This window comes from Acanthopagrus latus, chromosome 8 (genome assembly GCF_904848185.1).
Source record: "Acanthopagrus latus isolate v.2019 chromosome 8, fAcaLat1.1, whole genome shotgun sequence".
In the NCBI taxonomy this organism is placed as follows: domain Eukaryota; kingdom Metazoa; phylum Chordata; class Actinopteri; order Spariformes; family Sparidae; genus Acanthopagrus; species Acanthopagrus latus.
The window spans coordinates 4,471,187-4,484,930 of record NC_051046.1 but is presented as its reverse complement, the minus strand read 5'-3'; the positions used below and the strand labels follow the sequence as shown (position 1 = coordinate 4,484,930).

The following is a 13,744-nucleotide window of genomic DNA, read 5'->3' as shown; positions in this document are numbered from 1 at the left end:
AAGCTGATTACATTTCACAAAGGTTTATTATATTTCCATAATATGAGCGCATGTTGGAGTGTGTGTGTTTTTGCGGCTGCATGCAGGTGTTTCAGTTACAGTCGTCTAATTTGTCTCTGTTCTTTTTTTTTTCCCTCCAGGCTACCGGAGCCGAGGGCGAACCCCATGATGGACCCCCGGGACTTTGACGATTCCGGGCCATCAATGGACCACGCCCCCTGATACCAACAGAGCCGACTCCGGCAACACCCACCTGTCCTTCAGCGTCCGCTTCAGCCGGTCGCCGGCCCTGTCAAACTGTCAGGCTGGCCCTCTCTCTGTCAGCCTTCTCCCTTTTACCCTGCTCCCCTCTCCTCCTCCTCCTCCTCCTCCTCCTCCTCCTCCTCTCGGTGCCTGCTGGCAGTGAGCTGACCTTGAAGAAGGCTGCCGCTGTGACAAATATAGATGGCCACGTCTTTTCGGCTCCCAAACTTTTTTAATTCCTCACCGGCTACTAACTTTCTTTAATTGAAGCAAGCAAGTTATGTGCAATCAATTACCATCAGGCTCAATTTTCCACAGCCAGTCAGATCCTTGGCTTACTGGTGAGCCTGGCTGACTTGTGGCTAGGCAGCCAGGCGGAGCATCTGCTAAACCCAACAGATGTCAGGAATGGGAAATTCAGCAGCGTAGCGTCACATCATTTATTCGAGATATATTTTTGGTTCTGTCGTTTTGACAAACATCCTCAGACTTAGAAAGGGGAACATTTGTCAGATGCCACAATGCCTTACATCAGTCGGTAGAAGATGCTGTATTAAAGTTGTTCTGGGAGCTCTGTTCTGATTGTTTAACAAAAAAAAAAAAAAAACAGAAAAGGGAATTTCTCTGGCTTTTGTTTTATAATATTGCCTCTTATACTTCCTGTCATGTCGTTGCCTTCATCCCTCCTTCCCGTCCCTCTGATTCCCTCCGCTTGTGGACTCGCGCGCACTTCCTCGCGTGTTTGTCAGATCTATTATCAGAAGCGGGGGACATTTTGACACGTATTGATCGCTGAATGCTGCTGAGTCTTTGTTGGGTGAAAATCGAACTGTAATTTGACTGTGCAAAATAGCGCTCACGCAGTATCAGCTGTCTGTGTACGGTAATACACAGGTTCATTACTCCTGGCCAATCTGCAGCGCATGACGGATCACCGTCCACACAAATGTATGCACTTCCTACCTTGACCCGCTCAGCCATAGCTTTTATTCATGATGTACCCACCACAAGTCTGTCTGTATCAGCAGTTTGCTTTAATATGATTGATTCTGTTGCCTTAAGTCAAAATTGAAAGCCTGTGCTTCACTTGTAATATGTTTGACGACAGCACGACTTCACTACTGAGGCGCTGCAGGAAGATGCACTGAGAGTTGTGTACACACCCAGGGGAAATGTTGGAGTGTCAACAGCCTATTGAAAAAAAAAAAAACCTCCAACTGCTCATTTTTTTATTCGACTGTCTGATGTTTCCTCTTGTTTTTATTTGTCTATTTTTGTCTTAAATCTATAAATAAAGAGCCTTTTTCTCAGATTGAATGTCAAAGATGGCATTCATATATTCACTTTAAGAACGCTCTCTGCATTATTTGTCTCCTGCAAAAACACTACAAAAACATCAGTCAGCCAAGACGCCAGTGGTGGAATGTAATCAAGTACATTTACTCAACTACTGTACTTAAATGGTAACGTGCACGTGGATTAATACAATATATTAAAGTGTGTTAACAGTTCTTTGGGGATTACTGCTGCATGTGTGTGGAAAAGGTAGCATAAACCTTTTTGTGGCTGAAGACAAGGTTGTATGTGCTCTGATAAATTGCCCCCAGTGATGTCACTTTGTGTGATTGTGCATTGTGGGTAACGTAGGCGCTATGGTTTGGAAAAAAAAAAGAAGAATGCGTGGAATAAAAACGGCGATCTCTGCTGTTCGTGCTGTAACGATTGTGATCGTTTGTTCGTTTTATTCTGTTCGTAACGAGTCCAACAGTGTTATCTTTTCATAGCCTACATTATCCACAATGCAACAGCTTCTTGAGGTAATTTATGAGATTATATGCAGCTTTTCTGAAGTGACAAAAGGCTTTTAACTACTTTGTTCTCATTTTATGCAGTAATACTCCCCAAGCACACATGTTAAAGTGTAAAGCTGCTACCCTAAGTACACGATCATGGTAACTGTACTTTCTTAGAGTATTTCCAGTTTGTACAACTTCATACTTGTAAAACATGACATCTTAAAGGTTGATATTATTATAAATGTAATATATTGTTGTTATTATTTTACTCCACTACGTTTATTTGACCGCTTTAGTTACTTCGACCTTTTCAGATTTTCAGGTTTTTCATACCATTCCTGACCAGCGGACACAGTGTAGCTGCGAATGTGTGTTGATTTTGAACGTTCATGATAAACTGATGAAGTTTTGCCCTCATGGGTTGAGAAAATTCTCTTACTTCCTCAGCCAAGTAACCGATTTAAAACCTGTGTTTTTTGTTGTTTTAAGGAAAGCATCACTACAAACACATGATCTCATCGAATATTGATGCACTGCTGTAGATTAAACCACACAACAGTATGTAAAGTAGTTAAATTCAGCTCAACCATAAACATCTATGGCAGTAAAATGCAACATACATATTAATGCTGCAGTGGTATTAATCCAAAAACATCAGATATAATAACAAAACACTGACTAACATGGAACATTTTACTTCACAGTGAGAAGCTTTAATATTCATACATTTTACTTTTGCTTTAACAAAGCTTTGAAAACAGGAATTCTGAGTATTTTCACAGAGTGCTGTCTGTATTTTAACAGTCGTAAATAATCTGAATACTTCCTCCAACACCAGATCAGAAAACATCAGACGTGTGAAGATGGATGGACACCGAAGGGAAGATAAAGTGCTGTAAATGGGGAAAATAGGGAAGGGGAGGATTTTTAGTTTTTCTTCATTAAGATTCAAAGCAGCACCCCATCCAGATAAGATTGGGAATTGGAGGTTTGGAACAAAGGAGGGTGATGGAGCTCTGTAGGGCCTCGTCTCCTTCATGGGTGCATTTAAATGCAGACTGGTTTGCTGCCTACAGACCCAGACAAGTCAGAACCCTTTTTCATCAACTCACAGCCTCAATCAGAAAGCCTTTGTCTCCCCGCTGCTCATTTTTCTTTCTCACTTCACTTCTCCTGCCTCCTCTGAATCGCGCCATGCGGCCCACATTGGCTTTCACACCTGCTTTCTCCACCAGAGCTCCTTCATCATGCCAGGAATGCTTTCTCAGCATGTCCGATCTCTCCGCATTGAGATATCGACTCTGAGAAACTCATTTAGCCGCGGCCACTGCTATGTGGGTGGTAACACATCTGGGGTTTGCATTCTCCTGCCAGTTTCCCTTTACAGACATAATGGGGCTTAATGATTTACCGCACGAGACATTGATCCTCGGCATTCGCTAAGCCACTGCGGACTGACCAGGCACCACAGCACTCAAAACCTTTTAGAGATTGTTTTTTTTTTTTCCTTGTGTGTGTTTTAGTGTGGCTGTGACTAAATTGATTTAGGTTGGCCTGCGGGAAACTTTGCCAGATGTAGTCGGGCTCCTGTGCTATCAAAGGCAGCGAATAATCATTTTCCCGTCATCTGCGCTGCCTTTATTGTGGAGTCCAACCTGATCAAAGAAATAATAACAAACCTGAGGGCCGACAATGTGCCTGTTGTCTGTGGAGGAAATGGAGAGGAGAGGATTGTCTGATCTAATTTAGCCGGGGAGGCCACAAGGTTCCCCTTTTTCTCTCTGCACACCCAATTACACCTGCGCTTCCAGGTTCACTTCCCCCGAGCGTGTTCACACAGAGACACAGAGAAGCGCAAATAAACACGAGCCACAGCCGTGAGACCTCCGCTTTCCTGATGGGCGAAAGAAAAAAAAAAAGAAAACAGAAAAGGAGAGCCTATTTGTGTATTTGTATTGACATGAATTAATTGCTTCATGGGTTGTGAGATTGAATTAGCTACGTGACGTGCATGCGAGCGGTGATGCTTTGATTGCCGCCTTTTAATAGAGCCTATTTCTCTCTGCCATCATTTAAAAGACAGTCGGAGTCTTGTGTGAAGCGGCGCCGCCGCCCACCAACCCGCTACGACTTAATGATTCTGTGTATTAGCATGAAAGAGTGGGTAGAGAAATGGGAAATTTCTCTAATAACAGACCACACAGACCATGTGTGTGCACGTGTGTGTGTGCATGTGTGTCTGTACGTGTGTGCGTTTAAGCCTCGTGTGAGGATGTGCATTAGCCTGTGAAAAATGACAGTTTATTCGCAGGGGCCTGAAACCTCCTGTACCGTTCAAGAGAATGTATTGCTTGTCTCACAGTAGATGCACAGACTTATTCATCTTTCCCCTTGGACTCTTTACACACACAAAACACACACCAAAACAAGGAAATAGGCATCAGCCAGAGGATGTTTTCACATCTCCCACTGTTTGCTTTGGGTCCAGCCACTCCCTGAAACCACAGACGACTATTACAAGTTAAGTGTTTTGTATCCATTGTGGTGATTTATGTTGGTTTCCACTAAGGCTGGGTACTGATAAAAAACAGTGATAATACCAGTAAGTGGTAGTGATACCAGTAGAGCACTTCAACTGATAACCTTTTTTTTTTATTTAAAGATTTAGTGTGTGGGACTAAGTGAGCCTTTTATATCTACAGAGGGAGCAACTCTGTCACTGAAATCTGGATACAGCCTCTGAGGCGGAGCTCTGTCATGAAAGCTGCTCATGAAGCAAAAAAAAACAAAAAACTCCACTTCCTGTTTATGAAAATGACCCAGATCTTCTGCATTGTGGGGCCCATAGTGCACACTAAAGACTTCCCCAAACCGAGCTAACCATCCACCAGTTTAACATCCGGCTAACTTCAACAAATAAACAATAATTGAATGTTGAGAAAGCTGGCTTCAAAGCCTGACGCTGTTCCCGGAGGCGGTGACAGGCTCCTCTTCCATGGTGTCCGCTATGTTGCACCGCCATGTTTCAGAGGGGCCATGCACCAAAGGTTCTCCTATACACAGCTGGAAGGGGAGGGTGAGTACAGGGGCATTTAGTTGGTTGCAATCCTGAAGCGTCACTGCCAGAAGCTACTTAATCCCACACATTGGACCTTTACAAAAGGGAAAGTACAGCAGGGTTTCTGCATAAGTTTAAGTTAGCAGGGAAGCAAAAACAGATTGTGAGTTTTTGCTCTGGAACCGACTGACCAAATCCTGCCCGAAGGGACTTTTCATTCCAATTAAATCCAAGCTAAGTTTTGACACAGAATAGATTTTACCTGAGGTCACTGATAGTTACAGCATGTCCTCCTGATTAAAAGATGAAGCCATCGGCCTTGCAGACCCAGTGCAGCTCTCAACTCTGCCGTTTGCTCCATGCTTATTAATGATGTGTGTGCATCATCTTGTGACTCAGAGTTCTTACTGAAATGATTTTTCCGCATGTTATTCATTTATTTAGTCTCAGACACCCAAGACATGTGGCGTCATCTCTGCATGCTTAAACTTCCAACTCTGTCAAACACATCATGCTTGACCTCACCACAACCCCAGACTGTATTGTAGATGGCTAAGTATATCAGCCAATCACGAATCAGATAACATCCGAAAGGACTGAATGAATTAAAATGAGCATCTCAGCTAAAAGATGCACACACCAAAAAAAGGGACATTTCTTTTTTGCCAATTCTCTCTGTTTCTTTTTGTTTGTATTCACAGCCCACACTTACACCTCTAGCTCGTCTCCATTTCGTTAAATGTGTTCAACAGAGGGCTGAATCGCCCCTGAGAAACACTAACAGGGCACAAATCAATCTCTTCCCAGTCGCCGATTTTTTGGCTCGCATGAGATCCAGCCAGAAGGTGATGCAGATTGCAGACCCTCCCAGACTGAGTGACAGCAGGCATCTGTCAGAGGTGGCAGGTACAGACAGCTGTCTGGCAGCCCCAGCTCATGAACAATGAATGGGTGGAGACAAGACGGCCGGGGGAATCCATCTCTCCTCTCGACAGCTTCCATCACTCTTACATCCCCGAGTCAGCAAAGACACCTTAGGGCCTCTGTAACTAACCTCCGTGCAATCACTTCCTGTCTGGGCATCCTACTTGGACAAGCAGAGGAAAAGGGGAATGATACTGAGGGGATACTGCAATCAAAAGCAGCAGATGAGCAGGCTCATAGCCGGGTTTAGAATGAGGATTAGAGTTTAGAATTAAGCTCGCAGCAGGGAGACATAAAACTGGTCACATGCAAGGTAATAGAGATGGGGATCAGGATGGCGTGGCTGTGGTGGAGAGGAGCCGGGATGCCTGGCTTCCTCCAGCTGATAATGGAACGTGCCTCTGAATAAAATGAACATCCCGCCTAGATAAAACCTACTGCTGTTCGTTCTGGGAGCTGTAACACATTATCCTCTCTCTGTCACAGCTGTGATGAATCATCCTCACAACGAGGATGAATGTAGAATGCAGAGAAGTGGGAGGCATAGTGAAGCGTGTTGCTGGCTCGCTCTCCAAAATCTCTGCCCAAAGATACGTGAAAGTAAAAACAATGTATATATGTGTATATTGTAGTATCCAGACATTTCTTTGTCTTGGTTGGCACGAATATGTCTCTGTGCATCTTTAAAACGATACGCTGCATTAAAATCCTCAAAATGTAAGTCCCAGTGTTTCATTCCACAGAGTTTGACATCCGCCTACACTCACACTGTACAAAAAAAAACAAAAAACCTGGCAACCTGGCTTGATCCACTCATGTGTTCCACTCGCTCCTCATCCTTCTTCGTGCCTCTCATCATTCATTCTGTGTACACAGTCTGTCCTCTCTGGTTGCCCAGGCTCCTCCGGAGCTTGTTAATTGCGTCGGTGACACAGGTCCGCGTGTGAAGCAGCAGTAGTAATTGCTCTGGCCTGGCCTGAGGAGAGGAAGGGTGTAGCCGTCTGGCCTTCAGGTCTGCCCCAAGGCTACGAGATTAGATGCATGCTTCCATGTTTGATGAGATGGAGAGCATTAGCAGTTTTATCAGGGATCGTCTACCATCAAGCCTGTACTCATTGGGTTTGCCAAGCAGCAAGCAAGTGCTGTATGGAACACTAGTAGCTGGAAAAGTTGGTGTAAGAGTGGTGACCTTTAGATGCCAGCAGGGGCACCGTGTTATCCATTCAGTCTATTTGTTTCTCCTCTCTCTAATGCAAGCAGCCTAAAAGCCATCACTTAGCATAATTTGTAGACTCACATGCATGAGAGTGGCAAGCTTAAATGCCTGCTGCTGTACAAATGGCTTCCCCTCAGTCAGTAGCTTAGTGTCACTGGACGCCATTCATCAAGCTGTTCTGGAAAAGTCTGGAGATTTTTTTCATGGAAATTGAAAAAGTAACAGGCAGCATTCAGAGGGAAACCAGTGAAATCAGTGACATGGGAAGCACTCAAAACAATGCATCTTGTTTCATTTAAAAGAAAAGCTTGGCACACTTTACTGTAATTCATTGATTTTTACTCGCTTGTTATTGTTTTCCAAGGTTTGCGTCGAGTTTGGGTTGCAGCACAAATTCACTCGCTTGCAAGGTGAACAAAGAAGGGAGACAATCCTAAAGATTAAATCTTAAAGGAGACCTGTTGTGCTTTTTCTTTTCTTTTTTTACCTTTCCTTCAGTGTGTTTGTGAGGTTCTTGTGCATGTAAAAGTTGATAAACCCATAGTCCACACCAACTAACTTGAATCTTAAAATACAACACATCTGATTGGAGACACGCTGAGTAGACTGGGTATTTGGGTATGGGGATCTTAAAGAGGCCGGATCGTCATCATCATCTAGAATAATCACAATCAATGAAGGCAAAGGAATTTAATCCAATAAATGCAAAATCTAGGCAAGGTTACTCAGTGGCTCAGAATGGAGTTTTCCTTCCTCCCCAAAGTTTATGTATTGGGTATTCACCCAACATCACCCACGACTAGTGCGCTCACCTTAGACCTTGATTTTCTTCCTCAGGGCTTTAACACAGCTGCCCACAGTGGCTAAATGGGTCAAATGCAGAGGACAAATTTCCTCAGTGATTAATGAAGTAAAAACATAACAGGTGTTGCTTGACTTTTCAGCTTCAAGGTTGCATGGGTTGCTGCCAAGAGTGGTGTGTTTTGGCAGTCTCAGAAGAGGGGTTAAAAGGACCAAATACAAATACATTTTGGAAATCAGTGTAGGAAGCTATTGTGTTGCCATTCCCCACCCTAACCAGAAGGACATTGTTCTATTTCACAATCTGCTGCACATTTTTAGCCACACTCTGGCGTGAAGCAGCACATTGAAATTCACATACACTTGCTCGGCCAATCAGGATGAATCCACCAAACTGTGGCCCAGTGTGACATATGGGGAGAACATTCATTTCTCACAGTCAGGTACTGTAGGTAGAGGTGTCCTGACCCACTTCTTATGTTGTGTGAGCTCAAGTAGTCAGAAACATTGCGTGTGCTTCACTTAGGTTCATGGCACTTGTGTTATGATGGTGTCAAGTATCATCCCTGCTGTGTGTAGACCCATGAGAGAGTGACCTTGAAAAAGGAGGCAAGGTTATACATTGTAACCTTAGTTCTATGAAAACTGACAAATCCCTGTTCATACTGAAGGTAAACAAACCTTTTTCCTCTGGTAAGCAACAGTATGGGTTGAAAAGTCAAGCAGGTCATTGCGATATTTCTAGTTAGGCTGCGCGCTTTCCCAGCTTGGGGGTTGGGATTGGATTGGAGCCCGACCCATGATGTTTATTTTGAAATCTACAAGTCTTCAAGTCTTTTTCATGCCTTAACCTCGCCAAGTATTGTTCTTGCCCAACTCTAAGCAAGTAGTCATGTTGCCTCACCTTAACCAAGTACTCTCTTTGCAAAAAATTGTGAACTGTAAATTGTGAGCATAGAAGGAAGCTCTGCTACGTGTTTCGCTGGCATGCTGCCATGTTATTTTTGGGATTGTGATATAGTGTGTCCATTCGGGAGATCAACCTAATTAACCTATTAAATTGCTCAAGTATGAGGATAGGTGATATCACCTACTTGGTTTCTGAAGATTTTGAATTTGGCATCTTAGCTGTCGCCATCTTGTTTTTTTGGTGCCAGAAGTGACCAAATTGGATCATAAAATGGAACTTAAAAGGATATTAGATTTTTTTTGCTATGCTGCTGTCCTGACTGAGGACACGTCATGGTAGTGACCCTTAAAGCACCATGATTTACATAATTCTATTGGAAAAGACTTAAAACTAGCAATTGAGGCCATAACCTCATTAGGAAACTGTTTACTGAGGTAATACATCAAGTGAGAAGTATGATCATTTTCTCTTAAGCTTACATACAATCAGACTTATTTTTGCAACCAGTGAAGCACGACCACTTGTCACTGGAAACTCTCTCAGCTATTCATACTGTCATTAGATTATACCCAAAGCAGGTGTTAATTAACCGACTGATTTATGCACCGCTCCACAGTAGAAGTTCATCAGACTTGTAGAGCCCACGAGAGCGTTCTGCTTTATGCTCGTGGGCTAAGTATTGTCAGCCTAGAACATCGGGCATAATTTATGTGCTTACGTTTGCACTAATCAGCTACTTTGCTTTTAGAAGTTAGCCTGATTGATTTCCAATGCAAATGTGATTGCGATCTCTCAAAACACAGCCGTTTGTTATGAAATGAGATTCCGCTCATTGTTATGCACTCTGGCACTTCGCTTGAGTTGTATGTCTTCAGTATGTTCAAGATAGCAGTGCACCACATTTATTGTTGTTAGAATCGTATATTTAAAAAAAAATACATTTTAGAACACCATGTTGTACTTCCACGAAGAGTCTGTGTGAGAAGCAATAAGATTTGGAAAATACAGACACTGGAATGTCAATATTAGTAGGCATTTGTATAGTCAACATGACTGAATCCATTTATTTCTTCACTGTCACGTTGTATCATCGTCTGTCCTTGTACTTCCCGCCTACAGAAAGTGATTCTTCAGCAGACTCCCTGTGGTGACTGTTTAATCAAGATGACAAGCAGCTTAAAACTAAGATCACAATTGGAGGCAGCGATGATAAGACGTTGACTAAACATGCACCCTTTTGTATTTTTGAAAAAGAAAATAAATCTTTCCCTCACAGAAAGTCCTTGAACTAAAAACTCGAGCCTTCATCCTGCTCTCTGTTCGAGCCACCTACTCTAACACCTCTGCAGTCTCTCGTTTTCTGTTGATGCGTCTCTCACCTCTTTGGAGCTGCTACGCTACGCTGCACTACTCCGAGGCACCTGCACATATGCAAGCAACACTTCTAGGTTGGGCAGATGTGCTAATGACCTCTGTTCAGCAAGGGCTGGGAGGAGGGGAGACTGAACTTTCGATCTCTGCAGCATTACAAACACTTCCCCCACTTTGAAATCCAGACATTGCTCACGACTCTGCTGCTAAGAGACTACGATCGATACATCGTTACGCAGTATTTCTGGATGGTTAGTGCTGTAGCCCCACAAACACCCAAAAGACATCTATACAGTAAATTTTTACAAAAGTAAAAAGCCACAGGAGGAGAAATCAACAGCGAGTAAAGGAAAATGCTCCTTTTTTTTTCCCCTCCACCTAGGGAGTCTTGCTTTTTTGATGGATTCCTCTGAAACTGGCGCGGCAAATTGGCAGAATAGATATTTCAGTCTGTTTTGTTTGCGATTTAGTTTCTCCTAAAGGTGTGGTCTCAAGGGGCGATATTTTTCAGCGGGGGGAAAAAAGACAGAACTGCATTACAGGCGTAGAGAAACATAATAAATGGTGTGTGAACCGAGGTGCAGTTTGAAAGGCATAAAAAGCAGCGAAATGAAGACCGTAAACAAGGCGTGAGGTAAGATTCTGAGCCTGGATGAGAATTCAATTGCAGAGAGAATATATTTTATGTCGTGTAGCTAAAGCTCAAAGCATAAGTACAAATGTTAGAACTTTTTAAATACCTTTTCAACTATAGGCAGCTGCATTTCAGTCTGCAGCATTGGAGTCTGTGTTAAATCATCCCTCAGAGTTTGTGACGCACCTTCTCTTCTTTGTAGTGGAGGAAACAGGACATGGGACAAAGGCCAGACGATGTGCAGATGGAGCAGAATGAAAAGTAATTGTCTTCTCCACCCTGATTGCAGTAAACTGACACATCAGGGCTACCGTGAAACAATGAAGGGGAAGAGTGCCCCGCTTACAAGGCTGTGAAGAGTCTGTTGTTGAATTTGAAACATGGATAATACACACAAAGGGATTAAACGTGTTTGTGTTTGTCACTCGTGTCCACATGCACCACAGGAGCCCGAAATCCTTTCTTTCTTCCATTTCATTGTCTCTCCAAAACAGGCTAACATCCATTAGTGTTGGCAGGCAAGGGATTGAGATGAATGTGTTCCAATTTTAACCACCCCTCCGAGTGCCCCATCGGGGTCTCGGATGTATACAGGAGGACTGTGAAGTGAGAGCTGCTGCAGCTGTCCCAAGGTAGCTCGGACTGTTTCATAGTGGCCTCGCGATCTCTACCTGTGGGCGGAATACCAAACACGCTATCTGTGATTGTGCTTGCACAACATCATATAAATAGTTACACAGACAGCTTTTTTTTTTTTTTTTACTCTTTCTGACTCTTCTGTGCCTACTGTCACACTATATCCCTTGAGAATACTCCACGATCGCTGGGTCAGTCTCTGAAAAAGGTATGTAATCACTGCTCTTAGTGTGGGACTTCATGGCAGATAGTGGGCAAAAAAAGATGGCAACAATGTGCGTGCAAACACACTCACTGATAACTCACTGTGAGGAAAATAACTGGCGAGTTTCTGATAGCCAGCATTTGTTTATTCACATTGCACTTGAGTCTTATATATGCTGTATACAAAATCCTTTCCTCATGGGAGCTTTGTGCATGACTGAGTGGAATAATGAGTGGCTGCAACAAAACTTTTCTCCCTACCTCATACTTAACATCTACTCTCTGTCTTCTGTGGTTGCCCTGTTCCCATAACAAAATGATGGCATTGTACATCTCTGCAAACCCTGGGTGAATTAAATGTGCATCTTTCATACGCATCATATCAACATTTCTACAGTACATGTCATATCAAGTTCAGATTACATGTATACGAGCTGACTTTTGGAGGGGGTGGTGGTGGCATGGCAGCTAGAGGGCTGCCAAGCAAGAGACCACTGTTCAAGACAGTGTTCCAAGATTTCATAGCTGTGTTAGTGGTGATGAAACCAGGTATCTTTAATGAGACACTGGGACAATTTCCGGCCGTATTTGTTCTGACAGAACCAGGGATGCACAATATCTATCAGACCAATAACAGGAACTTTATATTATCTGCTGTTTATCAGTATCTGTGACATAATAGCCAATAAAAAGAGTCAGTAATACAAAATAAAACTGCTTTCATATGCTTGACAAATTAAGCTAATCTGTACACTCCAGCACAGCAGGAATGCTAAAGATGTCGAATGGTTCTACCCAGGTATCATATTACCTGGGTAGAACCATGCAGTGTTTCTGAAGAACACACCATGTTCGCAATTTGCAGTACATGTTTCATGCGGGTTCAGAGAGGAGGGAAAAACACAGCAATTCTTAGCAGAGTTACGGAATATTAAATCATCAGGTGTGCATAAATGACCGGTTATGATATGAAGCTGAGCGTAAATTAAATCTAGAAGACTGTGGGGCGTCCATTCATCTTCACGTCGTTATAACCATCACTAGTGTCTAGGCTCAATCAGGGGGGATCCTTTATAACTTGTATCTGTAAAACATGTACCAAGTGTGTTTTGTGCTTAAACCTAAACACAATACAAGTGCAGCATTGATACATATCTATGGTCTGCAGAAACATGCGTTTCCAAATTGGATTTCGGTGGACGGGTTGTGCTTTGAGTCTCTTGCCGCAATGCCATAGCCAATCAGAACGCTCAATTAAACCTTTGCCCACCTCACTGCGCCAGAGGCCACAACTTTGTGAACAAGGTTTTGACTTTAACCGTGATAAATGAGTCGCCATTAGGATAATTATAATAAAATGGCCGTCTGATCAAAGGAGCATCCAATCATGTTAATCGCACTCATGATGAAAGGTCAGACTCAGCATGTGTCTGAACCAAGGCGCCACCAGCAGTGGTATTTAATGAGACTTTCTCAATTAAATTATCCACAGGGAAATAAAGATGGAGGCCAGCACCTCCTGCTCCCAACTGACATTTATAAGACATGCTGGGTCTTGAGCAGTGGAAAGCAGTTTGTCGCCCCATCAGATGTAATGGAGGATGGATCGAGCTCCACCTTCTTCAAAAATCATCACAAGCACAACAAACACATAAATATTCAGTGTTTGTAGTAGAGCTATTGTATCGGCACCGCATAGCGCTCAAACATGCAGACACTCCCCCTTCTCCCTGCATGTTGGATTTGGCCTTCCCCTGCCGCCGTGCTGAGGTGGCCTCGCTCCTTTGGGGATTAGAAACGATCAAAGCTATGCTCATTCCACACTCACATTTCCTCCCCCCTAACAGCAGGCGGGAAACCCCCATCGGCCCACACACACCAACCTCTGCATCAGCCAGCAGCGCGAGCTTCAGGCATGCTTGAGAGGGAAGGGAAAAGCAAACCAAAAATG

At 43.4% G+C, this 13,744-nt stretch overlaps 1 protein-coding gene across 5 annotated transcripts in view; it reads left to right on the top strand.

Annotated features, from left to right (window-relative positions):
• Positions 1–1,592, top strand: part of trim44 (tripartite motif containing 44) — a 43,631-nt gene extending 42,039 nt beyond the window's left edge. For all 5 annotated transcript variants that reach the window (XM_037106147.1, XM_037106149.1, XM_037106146.1 and 2 more), the window contains exon 6: positions 141–1,592. In XM_037106147.1, coding sequence (XP_036962042.1) covers positions 141–222 — 82 coding nt within the window. In that variant the 3' untranslated portion in view covers positions 223–1,592. The remainder of the gene's footprint in view (positions 1–140) is intronic.
• The last annotated feature ends 12,152 nt before the right edge of the window (positions 1,593–13,744 follow it).